Raw genomic sequence first — 13,338 nt, 5'->3', positions numbered from 1 at the left:
CCGGCTAGTAACACCCTCACTATGCCCGCCATAACCAAAGAATCAGAAACCGCCTCATTTGCATGTTTGTCAACTTCGTTGGTGGTTACTTACGGCCGGACTGCAGTTTGTTGTCATCGTTGAGGTGACTGGGGAGAACGCTGGCATCTGTCCGCTTCAATTCTGGATTTTACTGTACAAGACAGATGGCAGACAGCGTGTGGCGTTGTGTGGGTGGGGGCTATTGCTGATGTCAACGTTGTTGAACAAGTATGCAAATATGAAAGCAGCAATGAGTAGGAGGGGAAAATAATTTAGGGGTTGCTTTTATTGAAAAATTTGCATTCTCACATGGTTAAAATCTCCAGTGTTGAATTTGCATGATAGAGGGCAAAAAAAAAAATCTAAGTTATCTTCAATCATTCTGGACCACTGTGATTTTAATGGACGCAATGAAGCCACCAAACATTTATTTAAAGGTTTATTTAATTTAAAAAAATCCTGTAGAAAATATTCAGACAAAAATAATGGATACTGATTTAATCAGTTTAAACGTAAACTTAACATGCCTAGCTTGTCCATAACTTGCTTAAAGTCACAGTCCATTTTAGCAGTAAAACTTGAATACTTTTGTCTCTGATTAATTTGATCATTCAATACATTTTCATGTACAATTAAAACTTTTAAAAACATTTGTTGACTGAAACTGACATCGCCTGTGCTCAGGTTAAAGACCAATCATGACTCACCTGTGGCCAAGTGACATTCATGAGCTGAACTGTGATTGGTCATTGCTTGAGCCTTCAGCACATGCAATGTCACTTTCAGCCAACTGCAAAAGAATAATGAAAAAAAAAGCGTTATTAAAAGCATTAATTGTACATAAAAACAACCCATTTTTAAGTTTTGAAGAGCCCAGACATTCAACTCCTGGTATAGATTTATATATGTTCAAGTGTTAGGCTAAAGGAGTGTCTAAAAGGCTGGTACTAAAAGAGCTAATTATAGACAAAACATCAACTTTTCACTGCCAAAAATAGCTAAATAGTAGACTATCCCATTAAACACCACAACGAATTGGTCCGTATTGTAAACATGCCTTCTCATCCATATTATATTCTGCCATTTTTTGCAAAATGGCAATTTAGCTAATTTTCAAGTCTTCAATTTGTTAAGAATGATGAATTAATTGAATTCATGCAATTTATTTCCCAGCCCTTTACAGGTCCTTCAAGGGCGTAGCCCAATCTGAATAATTGTCTTAATATTTGTATTCATATAGTGTGCTTAAAGAGCTTATGGTGTTTCCCAATTCGTACATCTTAGACGAATAACTGAATCATCCTCAACTTTTGACAAAACTATTATTTATATTTGTGTGTGTGTGTGGGGGGGGGTCTGCCTGAGAAACAGATGTCATCAGTCCTCACACAGGGTGTCAAAGCTAAGTGGAATCCAGACAGTGTCTCGTTATGTCATGGCAGGCCTTCTACATTATAAATGGAATCACATTTTCCTCCTGTGGATTCATCATCAGTATTCTCCTGGCGGACCGTGAATAATCCAGGCCAGTGAAACTGTAAGATTACTTCCATTCATCAAAGCAGCGCAGCTGAAACCACAACAGGATGACAGCTGATTATAAACTTTTGCCATATCTAGCAGAGTCAGACAGACCTGGGTTACTGTTGTGGCATAAGATAGGAAAACCACATTGTCTGGCAAGTCGCTATCATTTTACAGAAAGAAATTGTGGTTTTAGAAGGTATGCAGAGGAAGGCTTGGTTCTACACAAAACTCAGTGCATTTGGTGTATGCAGAAACACAACACAAGATGATTCCCGTTCTCCTCTCGTTGATATAAATGAATGGCCAAAATGAAGGGGCTGGGAGCAGGACAGCACCTTACTGCCATCTAGCGACTGGTTCGGGCTTCCTTTCAAGAGTCAAAATGTCTTCTTTGCTCAAAGACAGTTAGAGGCGCATAGAGAGCGGCAGGGCCGGCGATTGCAGTTCCTGGTCCAAGAGGCGAAAGAGCATGGCACTTTTGTTGCGTCGTGATGTTTGTCCCAGACAATTGAAGAGCTGAGCCTGCAGGTAGTGAACCTCTCGCAGGTGCTCCTTGCAGTTCAGCTTGGAGAAATAAATTGCCGCTTCATTCAACATGTCCACCGAAGAAACCGCAACCTGCAGATCTGCAGGGAGAAAGGCAGCACATTATGGAAAGCTGCTTGAGCATCTATTCCATATGCCTGATTTTTGTAGCCCATGTACTTTTATGCTCTTTGTCTTCAGTAGTGAGACAATTTGGCGCACCAAGTAGAACTTCTCACTACTTGTGCTACTACTATACTGCAATTAATCATTGTATTTAAGGTTCGTGCTGGACTAATACAAGGCACAACTCAAAGCGATGTTTAACACACCAGTAGCTGTCTTGTCACCGTGCGTATGGCGTTGTGTACTTGTACGTTCTTTTCTTCTTAATAGGACAATTTTGGTAAAAAACACAAAACAAAACATTACTTATGACTACGCTTGAGCTAATATCAGATTGACAGTATGATAACCTTGAGCAAGAATATTACAATGTCACGGTATTAAAAGTAAACTCAAACTATTTTATTTATAAACAACTTATTGAACATATGGTACATTAAGAAATATTTACCATGCTTAGTACAAATATATAAATACATTAACAATCTTCTTGTGTATTTTGTTTTTACTGTCACGGTGCCCAATCATCGCTAAACTAATTTTAAGACAAAGACTTCCTCCGTATCCATGCATGCCGAGGGTTGAAAAAACAGCAAAACACACAAACAATAAACACACAGCGCTTGCCATCTAATTATTTTAAGAGCTACTCTCTCATAGGAATTGTTATGAGGCATATAGTATTACCTGCTTGCCCTTGTCTATTCGGCCAAAATCCAGCAACAGCCATGTGACAGCGAGCTGCCAGCAGCAGGGCGCGCCCTTTGTCCACCAGCGCCCCATGGGCCAGAACAGACTCAATGGCTTCATGCAAGACAAGAAGAGCCTGCTCAGGCACGCCCAACATCAACTGGGGGGGGGGGGGCAAAAAAGTGGTGTCACACACTGCAACGTGTCCAACATTTAGCAAAAGGGCTTGGAATGACCTGTGTAAAAGTCAGGTGAAGGAGGGTCTCTGATGCCAGCGACTGTAGGTGGTGCTGTCGGGCCAGAGCCAAAGCTTGGAAGAGGATAGGAAGGGCCGTGGAGAAGCCAGAGGACTCCCAGTGCAGCTCAGCCGTAGAAAGCATGACTCTGCAGGAAACGGAAGTGAGACTTTTGTCATAGGACTAAACTAAAAGTATCACACCATTTCTAACGATACGAAACGTTAAAGCCACCCATTCGGTTTTGAGGTTTGCACTGGGATATGGTTTGCGATACCGCAGTGTCTGTCTATCTACCTGATGCCTATCTCAGTGCATTTGTTCTTCTCACAGTGGACCTGCAGCCTCTGCAAGATGCTGTAAGCCTGGGTGGTTCGATTGAGAACCTTTAAAACTTGGACTTTCCTGGCAACGACAAATAAGAGAATTTGATTTCCATTTGAGAGACATAAGCTCACGCGCGCTTTCAGATTTTACCTGTAGAGACCCTCTGTTTTATTTAAAGCAGAAATAGAAGTGACTAGCTGATCCGCTAAATTGTATTTTCCCTCAATCATGTGCCTCTCAAACTGGATTTTTAGATCACACAGCATCCAGAGCTGCAAAGGAAAAAAATAAGACAAGCTGAATGCAGGACATGATTTTTGGATGGATGATTCGCGAGTGAGAGGTCACACCTTGGCGTGCTGTGTGTGAGCAGGAAACTGATCTTTCAGATGCTGGAGGATGTCTGAAACTGCACCATAGAGACCCTGGAACAAAAGCAAACGTGGTAACCCAACAGCTGTGTCTGTTTGTTTCTCTTTGTGCACATGAGCAACGCAACAGCAGGGCATACATCGCATGTACAGCATACAAGTCCAAAGTGCTACCTGCCGAGCGTGCAACTCAGCCAGATGGCAGAGAGCCACGGCGAAGGCCTCGGTGTTGTTCTGCTGGACCCCATAATTGACCGGTTCCAAGCTGCTCATGTGGAGAAGCAGTTGGGCCTGCTGCAGTGCCATGGTGCTGCACACGCAAACACAATATCAACAAAACGATTCATCTTCATGGATTAAAACGCAATTGTGTAATCATCGTTACACAAATTGGACGTTTGTAACGTTTCATATGCGTACGCTTAAAAGCGTCCGTCATTGCATGTGCAGGCCAGGAAGATGTGAACGATTTTGAAATGTCAGAACAACTGTAACGATGTAACTGGCTGAAACAGCACATTTGAGTCATCCTTGTTTGACAAAAAGTCAAATGTAATGTGACTTTTTTGTTCAGCCCCTATACCGCGAAGATCGCCGTAAATCACGCGGCATTTCAGAAGGTAAACAAATCTGACCTTTTGCCGTACATCCTCCATATGGATGTAGTCTGAGCCAAACTTATCTCGATCATCTCCGATAGGCTGTGCTTCCAGTGCAGGATGTCTATGTCCTTAAGCACATCCATCAACTTGTGCGCCATTTTACCCTGTGTTGTCCCCTGCTGGACCAAAGACTGGATGCCGAGCGATGCCAGGTACTGTAGCAAGGAGAGGAACGCATGCTTACTTCCTCACGCAATCCTCATAGCATTTACAAAAGGGGTACAAGGGTTTTGCTTTCGTGGGGTGAAGTGCAATTGTACGCCACCAAGGGGACGACTGACGCTCTCTGTGTCAAAGTCCATTTTTCCCCCCAAATCACATTTAATGATAAAATAGAAATGAGCACAATGTTTTATATCTTTTTTCTTACGTTAAAATGTTTAAGATATTGGTGCTCCTGTTTTAATGTTCCAGACCGATTTACATTTATTATTTATTGATTTATTTTTTCCAGCACCATACGGTTACGTTGGTCAAAAATCTTTCTAGTTTAAAAAAAAAAAAAAAAGATTGACATATTTTTGTATTTCAGTCAATTTGATGCATTTCTTATTTCAGTTTTAGACTTGTTAATGTTAAAAGGGATACACTTTTAGATATACCTACACAATTTTCAAAGGTAATAATCTCATTTGTAGTCACTGCAACACGAGGGGGGCGTGCATAATTTCTCTCTCCTGTGGGGGCTTTGCGAAAAATAATTGAAAAGCACTGCATTAATGTAAAAAAACACCGGATCACAATAATTAATAGTCTTAAAAGTGCCTGTTGGTGTACACCTACATCTACTGATGCCTAGTCTGGACGCATCATGTGTTATGTTCCCGGATTCACTGGAAGTTTTGGATCATTTAACTATCATACGCCAGTAGCACTGCTTGTTTATCGGACAAGACACGGGCACGATGGAAGGTCGCAGGGAGCATAAAGGGCATGCTGGTGTCTGCTCTGCCTGATGTGTACAAATTTGACTGGCTTGGGAAAACATCATAAACTCCCTGGATGAGGAATTTGACGAGTTGAAGCCCAAGCTGTGCCCAGGTCACTTTCTTCTCAACAGCATTTTCGCATCTTGTCCAAACTCACTGTCGCTTCATACGGTAGGTAGCCTTGGAGCTTCTTGTCTCCTCCCTCCACTGCTCCTCCTCACAGCTTATAGGCCAGTGAGCTCAATAAACTAGCTTTTATGGTATTTGGCTGACAAATAAAAGAATTCCCATGATGCCCGTTTGTTGTTGCCATAACACTTGGAAGTGGGGTTTTGTCATCCATCTTTGTTAACTTTAGAGATTTTAAACTGAAAGTATTTTATTTACATAGGGCTGTGCTAAATTGTGCTATTTACATGTACAATAATCCCTGGAAATACTGACCAAGACATGCTGCAAAGAGTAAGAAAAAGGAAGTATTTTTCAGTGCACACCAGAATTGACTATACATCCGATTAGGTGAAAATTGTCCTACAAATAGAGTACCCTGATTACTGGAGACACATAGAAAAGAAAAAAAAAAGCACCCACAAATTCATTTGCCTCGTAATTACTGCTTTCCGTAATTTTCCAGTGTGGTCCCATCCATCAAATTCAGCATATGTGAGGATATTAAGGCACGTAATGTACATTGTGGCAGCTTTAAGAAGCGTCATAGATAAACACTTTTAATGTTTCCTGAGGAGGAACCTGTATTCCCATGTACAATGTATTTTTATTGTTATTGCCAGGTCAGCATCGCAAATAAGAATCTGCTCTCAATTGCCTTACCTGATGCATTAAGGTTAAACAAATACATCCATCCATTCTCTCTAGCCGCTTATCTTTACTTATAAACACTGGCCTAATGGTGCCCAATCCCAGCCTTCTTCAGGCAGACTCAAATATTATTTTTTGACTTGGTCAGTAATTGGAAAAAAAAAAAAAAGTTCACATTATTTTTTCAGCAAGGCAAAACAGCGTCTTAACTTATTTTAGTCGTTGGTGCGTCACTAAATATTGAGCTGACCACATCAAAATTTGTTCCATTGAATCAAAATGCGACATTAAGATAAGGCATGTAGCAGTCTTGTTTCAGGTCATAACGTACTCACCGGCAGGCAGAAATGTACTGCCATTTTAACAGAATCCTCGGTTAGAACTGTGCTGTCACAGCCTTTCATCTGCTCCAGTGTATAAAGCCAACTCTGACGTAAGGTATAGGAGAAAAAGGAAAGTCGATGACGTTCATAATTAATAATTGTACAAGGACACATTTGTGGGAAATCTACAAGTTGGCTTTACCAAACAGTGTTGTAAGCAGACATGATCATTGGACTCTTGGGCGATGCGGATGGCCTCCTGCAGAACCAGACCAGCTTGCTGGCTAGGGGACAGAAAAGGAAACATTCAGGTCGTCTAAAGACGTGTCCACTGAGTTCAATTGCTCTTGTACGCACTAGTGCCCAAAGCGACAGTGAAGGCTGGCCAAGTTCAGAGTGGCATAGCGAAGATTTCTGCCGTAGCCTTCTTCCCCATTGCTTTTACCCTCATTACCGGACAAGATGAGGCGGTCGAAATAATGTAAAAGACTGTGAGCAGAGAGGAAGATGTCCTGTACTCTGATGCTGTTCAGATAGTTCAAATAGTGCTGAGGAGAGAGAAACATATTTATGAACTGATCCAGGGCTCGACGCTGTAAGGTCGAAGATTATGAGTCTCACCGCCTCAGCAAAATCTGGGTTAAACTTGAGCATGTTGTTGAGCTCCTCCTGCAGCAACGCAGGCTTCAGGGCTTTGTTCTCGTCGTTCTTCAGAAGGTACGCCTGAGGACGCGCGCACACGGCAAATACGCATGACACGAATGCAAGTTTGGATGAAACAAATCGCTGAAGTCAGAAACTCACCTGTCTCGCAAGAAAGTACTCGGCTTGTTTTTGTGACAGGGGGCCTCGACTCGGAGTGTTTTCAGGCCTAAAATAACATCACAGCTATACAAGTGAGCACTCAGTCCCATCAAAACAGAAGCGATACGAATAGATAAGATGTACCGAATTTCTGACTCGTTGAGAGAGTTTTCCCCCTCCTCTGTGTCTAGTCGGTCCCCAACTGTATCCTCAGTGCTGGTGAGATCCATATCAGAGTTGTCCACAGCCGTCTCCATCAAACCCACTTGGTCCTCAGTGGGCTTGGAGTAGTTACTGTGGTAGTAGTGCTGCAGGGACTTGTACAACTTGTATACCTGACTGAAGGAAAGCTTGTTATAGGCCAGGAGCATGTGCCTCATGAAAAGACCTAAAACACAGGAGAAGCCGAAAACAAATGCTTGATCAGTTCCATTGACACCCTTTTTTTGTCTTTTGCATCGCTTTGCTACCCACCCACAACACTGGTTTTATACGCCTCCGAATCAAAAGCCGTGAACGGAGTGAGCAGGGTAGAAAAGAAATGTTCCATGTCTTTCAGTTCTCCATCGACCATTTCATGAAGCCTTTGAAAATAAAACAATGCAGCAGATTTATGAAGAGACAAATCTTTTGACAAATACGGTCAAAAGATAACTGTGATTTTCGGATACAATTTCCAAGGCCAAGTGGTTAACGTCTGCCTCACCGTTATCAGATCCCGGGTTTAAATCTCAGACTCGCCTGTGTCTATTTTGCAGGTTTTGCCCGCGCTTTGTGTGTTTTTTCCCCCACAGTTAGACTATAAAACTGTCCATCACTAAATGAACTTTTAAACGGTTGCTTATCTGTAACCAGCAAATGTTTGTTGAGGAGACCAGCGATGGATTCTGAAATTGATTTTGAAGTAAATTGCTTTGCTTCAATATCGATAAAAGTCAAATGTGTGTATACGATGTGCTGAACTTGTATGTGTAGATAAAAACTAAATCTCAATGCCGGATGCAAACGTTGTGTAATGGCCATCATGAAAATTGAGCTGTACAATGAGCGATAATGTGGGCTCATTGTTGCTAACCAATGGATAAGCTATTTTTATCCCAGTGACCGCATACTTGTGACCGTTTATCATGGCTAGGGTTGCGGGCCTGCTGGAGCCTAGCTCAGCTGTCTCCAGTCAGTAGGCAGGGAAGGCCCTCAACTGGTTGCCAGGCGACGAACAACCATTCACAATTTGGAGTGTCCAATACACCTACCATGCATGATTTTGGAATGTGGGAGGAAACCCATGAGGGAGAAGATGCAAACTCCACACAGGAAGGTCGGAGCCAGGATCAAAGCCGGGACCTCGGAATTGTGCTAACCACTCGGTCACAATGCCGTCCTAGTAGTACTACTATATCAATAATACCCATCCATCTATTCGCTGTATCACATCTCACTAGGGTCGTGGGTGTCCTGGAGTCCCTCCCATCAGCCTTTGGGCAAGATGTGGGTTTCAAATTGAACTGCTTGCCAATTGAAGGGCACAGAGAGGCAAACAAACATTCACATCTACAATTTAGAATCTTCAATTAAGTTTCCATGCATGCTTTTTTAGAGGGAATGTGGGATGAAACCCGAGTACCTGGTGAAAACCCAGACATGCATGGGAAGAACATGCAAACGCAATACAGTAACTATTTCAGGAAGTGTATTAAAGTTTGTATAGGCATATGGACAGCTTTTTTGGTGTGATTCGAATAAACCTCATTTTGACGGAATATGCAGTCTCAGGACAACACTCTCCCACTGTCTTGAGGAACTGGTCAAGAGACAGATCCGAGCTCTGCAACAGAATGGAAACATGCACCCTCAGTCACTCCCAGTTTTGCACATTGCAATGTGTCTATGTATTTTAAGACTACCTGCTGTAAAGGTAAGATGAGCTTGTTTAGGCGTCTTCTTTCCGGCAAAGTGGTCTTGGACGATGTCATCTCGTACAGTAACGCCAACACGGAAATTTTATACGGAGTCACCCAGTCTTTAATTCCGAAAACATTAGCATGGACCACACCGTTGGTCATCATCGGATTAAAATACAAACTTTCATGTACACTCGCCATCCTTCCAAATGTTTGCTGCGGTCTCTTTGTGAAGATAAACAAGCACAGACGAGTCTTTGAGCAGATAATAATATTTAGCTTGCTAGCAAGCTACCAAAGCGACTGCTTCTCAACGTTAGCTCGTGTGTAAGTCATTACACTTTTTACAGAAGATCGCTAGCTTTAAAATATCGAACAGAATAATTCACTTCTATTTCGCCATTTAATGCATGTATTTTAGGATATTAAAACAGCGCGACAAGAGTTATTCGCTTTCAAACAACCCTCCTCCAGTCGACTGAAAATTACGTCACCGTGACGCATTCGTGTTTTCTCCTCCCTCATAACTTTATTTTGGGCAACAATCGTCCACTTACACGCGATAATGTACCAATGAAGTTTATTTCGTGGCATATCTCATGTTGAATACATTTTATCATACTTCATCATCACTGTATGTTCTATTGAATTAATGCTTAAGAACTCCGGTTAGATGCGATCAGTATTTTGTTGATTAATTGTAGAGTAACTTGTAATAAGTGCAAGTTGTCAAAAAAATGTTATCCATTTTCTAGAGCCACTTATCCTAACAAGGGTCGCAGGCTTGCTGGTGCATATTTAAGTGAAATGGGATGAGTCCTCTGGGACTCTAATGATAAAGGTAAATGGAGTGGTCTTTAAATGATCTTTTAGGGTACACCACTGTGCATCGTAACCTTGTCTTCGATTCAGATGTAGGAAAAGAATACGTAAAATATACGAATGGTGAAACTCTTAAAAAAAAAAAAAAGAATATATATATATATATATATATATATATATATATATATATATATATATATATATATATATATATATATATATATATATATATATATATATATATATATATATATATATATATATATATATATATATATATATATATAATCAAGACTTATATCTAAAAAAAAAAAAGGCGTGCCACGTTCAAAAACCTACCTGGAATCACCTAATCGTTACTCAATTTCTGACTTGTCCAAAACAGTCCACCTACCACAAATTATTTCAACCACAGAATATCTTTAAGTCATCATACATTTTACTCGCTTTGAAATAATCAAAAGTAATCAGTTCCCAATCAGCTATGTACAGCAATAGTTTTACAAAACAATAACCTCCTAATATTGGCTGTTGGACATAGTAAATTGTCCTTAGGTGTGATTAGGTGCTTGAATGGTTGTTGGTCTCTGTGTGCCCTGCGATTGGCTGGCAACCAGTTCAGGGTGTCCCCTGCATACTGCCCGAAGCCAGCTGAGATAGGCGCCAGCAAGCCTGCGACCCCTGTGGGGATAAGCGGCTCTGGGAAATGGATGGATGGGTAATATTGGCTGTGTAAATTCTACAGGTTTGGCGTCCTGACAGGACGGTAAAAATCCAGGAGATGGCACTATGGTACTGTCAACTCACTGTCAGGAATTTAATCCACTTTAATGAGCTTTTGCGCACACAAGCGCTCGCACGCACGTACATACATACACGCACACGCGCGCGCGTGCTCACGGCGCAGGCATTTATCCTTCAATTTCACTGTGAAAGTAGCGCACACAGTTGACTAGGCTGACACCTGTCAGCGTTGACATTCTTTGCAAAGCCTAAACTGTCTGTAAATGCTTCTGTCAATATATGAGTCACAGTGAGCTAACAGTACCAGCTGCAGTTGCTTGGGTTGGATATATTAAAGATTTTCCTAAATTGTCCAAAAAACAGTCAGTGTATTCTCTTTCCAAACTCTACGAAATTTACAACAATTTACACTTGAAAACTCGACACATGATTTCAAAATATAAAGATCACAGTTTAATGCAATAATTCTGGAATTTAAATGGTCAATCACCTACTACTGGAATTTCTGATACAATAGCTTGAGACATTTTTCTGTTGAATTCTGGTTTTAGTGCATTTGGACACTCAATGATAAATGAACATTCTTACTCAGAATTAGGAAGTCCTGCTCAGCTTTGGTGACATCACATAAGCAAAATCTAGTATCCTAAATAAATGATGCTTTTGTTATTGCTTAAGATCAAGCAGTTCAGCCAAACACAATTTTGCTGACATTACTGTCAATATAAGTAATATCTAATAGCATGCATTCACTTAACAGATTGAAGAGATTCAAGTGCTTTTCTAATGTCTGGCGTCCCACTCAGCAGTTGAGTCATTGTTTAGAAGTCACATTGCTTTTTTTCTCGTTACCCGGCACAAATGTTCTTCTCTCATGTCACAGGCACACCAGAACTTGATTGTGAAATGTATTGCAAATGTCACCTATTCTATTCAACCTGCAATGGTAATAAGAAAGTCAGAAGGACCACTGTGCCCCGCGCTGAAATTTTTGCCTGGTCGGAACTTGGCCTTTTTAATTAACACATTGAACCGCGCTTTTTTTTTTTTTTTTGAAAGGTCATCTTACCTACCTTACCCACTTGAAGCATTTTGCATAATAATATAATATGCGCGTACTGTTTCTGCATGGTCCATCACTCCTGCTGTGTGCAAACAGGCAGAGCATTCACCATTCTTTCCAAGCACTTGTTGTCTGACCTCCATCTGTGAAGGTTTGCGTGTCGAGGCACCTTTTAATCATCATGATATCAACGGGATGATTGGATTCTCCTCCTGCTGCCGCTCGGCTGTTTGTGTCTCAAGTGTGTTTTATAGATTAGCAGAGATACTGTAAACTTATTGTGCCTCGTGTGAGAAATGACAGACCTCTGTGTACGCTGACCCTGACTCAGCTTCCTGCTGCTTACTCTCAGACTCTAAATGGATTAAGTTGTCAGTTGGACAGCCCATCTGAGATTTTTTAATATCCAGCCTGAGGTGTATCAAGCTACCGTCTGCCAAGCGGTTTCAAAGGGATTTACTTTGCTTTTATTGCATCTTTCTTTCTCCATTTTCTCATCGAGGACATGGTCATGCCCTCGTTGATTCCGTAAGGTGCACATGAGTAAAAATAGATTCAATGGACTCCGATGTGAAGATTATGTTTTATAATGTCAATTCATAGCAGATGGGAGGTAGGCCAATTAAAATGCCCAGTTTAATGTCTTGGCGGGTTTCCATTGTTGTCTATGGTATACCTGCCCCCCACCCCACACACAGAAAGGGCTGATAAAGCAGAATGAAAAACAAACACCGGTGAATCTAGTCGAGAGGATTTAATGGGTTTGAGGACAGACAGACAAAGTACAACAAGCTTTTTAATGTAACGCGAGGATGCGGTTGAGTGACATGCCATGGTCTGTCCATGTTTTAGAATGTCACTTGAGCAAAGATCTTGATCTCTTTGAATTGACCTTCATTCCAATCACCTCTTTCACAAGGTTTATGTTCAGTGCTTTTTGTTTTCTTCCTTGAAATCACTTAAGGCTAGACAAGGCTGACAAAAAATATGTCAGTTGTTTTCTTATTTTGCAGATTTTCTCTTCTCGGAAGTGTTTTGTCTGTCCAATCACTTTATTTGTTCCTATGTGTTTGTGTGCGTTCCTCGAACGATGAGAAGTGGGTGTTTTTATACCATTATGACAGAAAACATATACTGAAAAGAATAAACAAACATAGAAAAACAAATGGACGATGTGGTAATTAGCATTGAGTGGTTTCAATGTAAGTGTCAAACATTCCTATTTATGTGTGGCTCATAACATATATATTTAGAAAAACAAAAACATAGAATGTGTTAAAAGTTCATTTTCTCTTATGAAATAAAAATTTAATAGAATAGAATAAAAATTTATTTATGACCACTCATTCCTTGATTTTCCTACTGTCTATCCGGTTTGGGGTCATATGAGTGAGCTTGATTTCATGTCAGGTGGCCCTGAACTGCTCGCCAGTTAATCACAGGGAACA

At 41.0% G+C, this 13,338-nt stretch overlaps 1 protein-coding gene across 1 annotated transcript; it reads right to left on the bottom strand.

The window, feature by feature from the left end:
* Positions 1–317: 317 nt before the first annotated feature.
* On the bottom strand, positions 318–9,727 carry anapc5 (anaphase promoting complex subunit 5). Its single transcript, XM_088434438.1, has 17 exons — positions 9,265–9,727; positions 9,106–9,185; positions 7,835–7,944; positions 7,505–7,748; positions 7,361–7,427; positions 7,178–7,279; positions 6,914–7,104; positions 6,759–6,840; positions 6,569–6,661; positions 4,459–4,640; positions 3,998–4,133; positions 3,803–3,877; positions 3,603–3,724; positions 3,423–3,530; positions 3,126–3,273; positions 2,887–3,049; positions 318–2,174 (listed from the first exon to the last, which is right to left on the bottom strand). Exons 1-17 carry the CDS (start codon positions 9,460–9,462, stop codon positions 1,954–1,956), a joined length of 2,322 nt encoding a protein of 773 aa, XP_088290564.1. The 5' UTR covers positions 9,463–9,727; the 3' UTR covers positions 318–1,953.
* Positions 9,728–13,338: the final 3,611 nt, after the last annotated feature.

Source organism: Hippichthys cyanospilos, chromosome 1 (assembly GCF_059441005.1).
Source record: "Hippichthys cyanospilos isolate Australia breed blue-spotted pipefish chromosome 1, RoL_Hcya_1.0, whole genome shotgun sequence".
Taxonomy (NCBI): Eukaryota; Metazoa; Chordata; class Actinopteri; order Syngnathiformes; family Syngnathidae; genus Hippichthys; species Hippichthys cyanospilos.
This window is presented reverse-complemented; position numbering and strand designations above follow the sequence as displayed.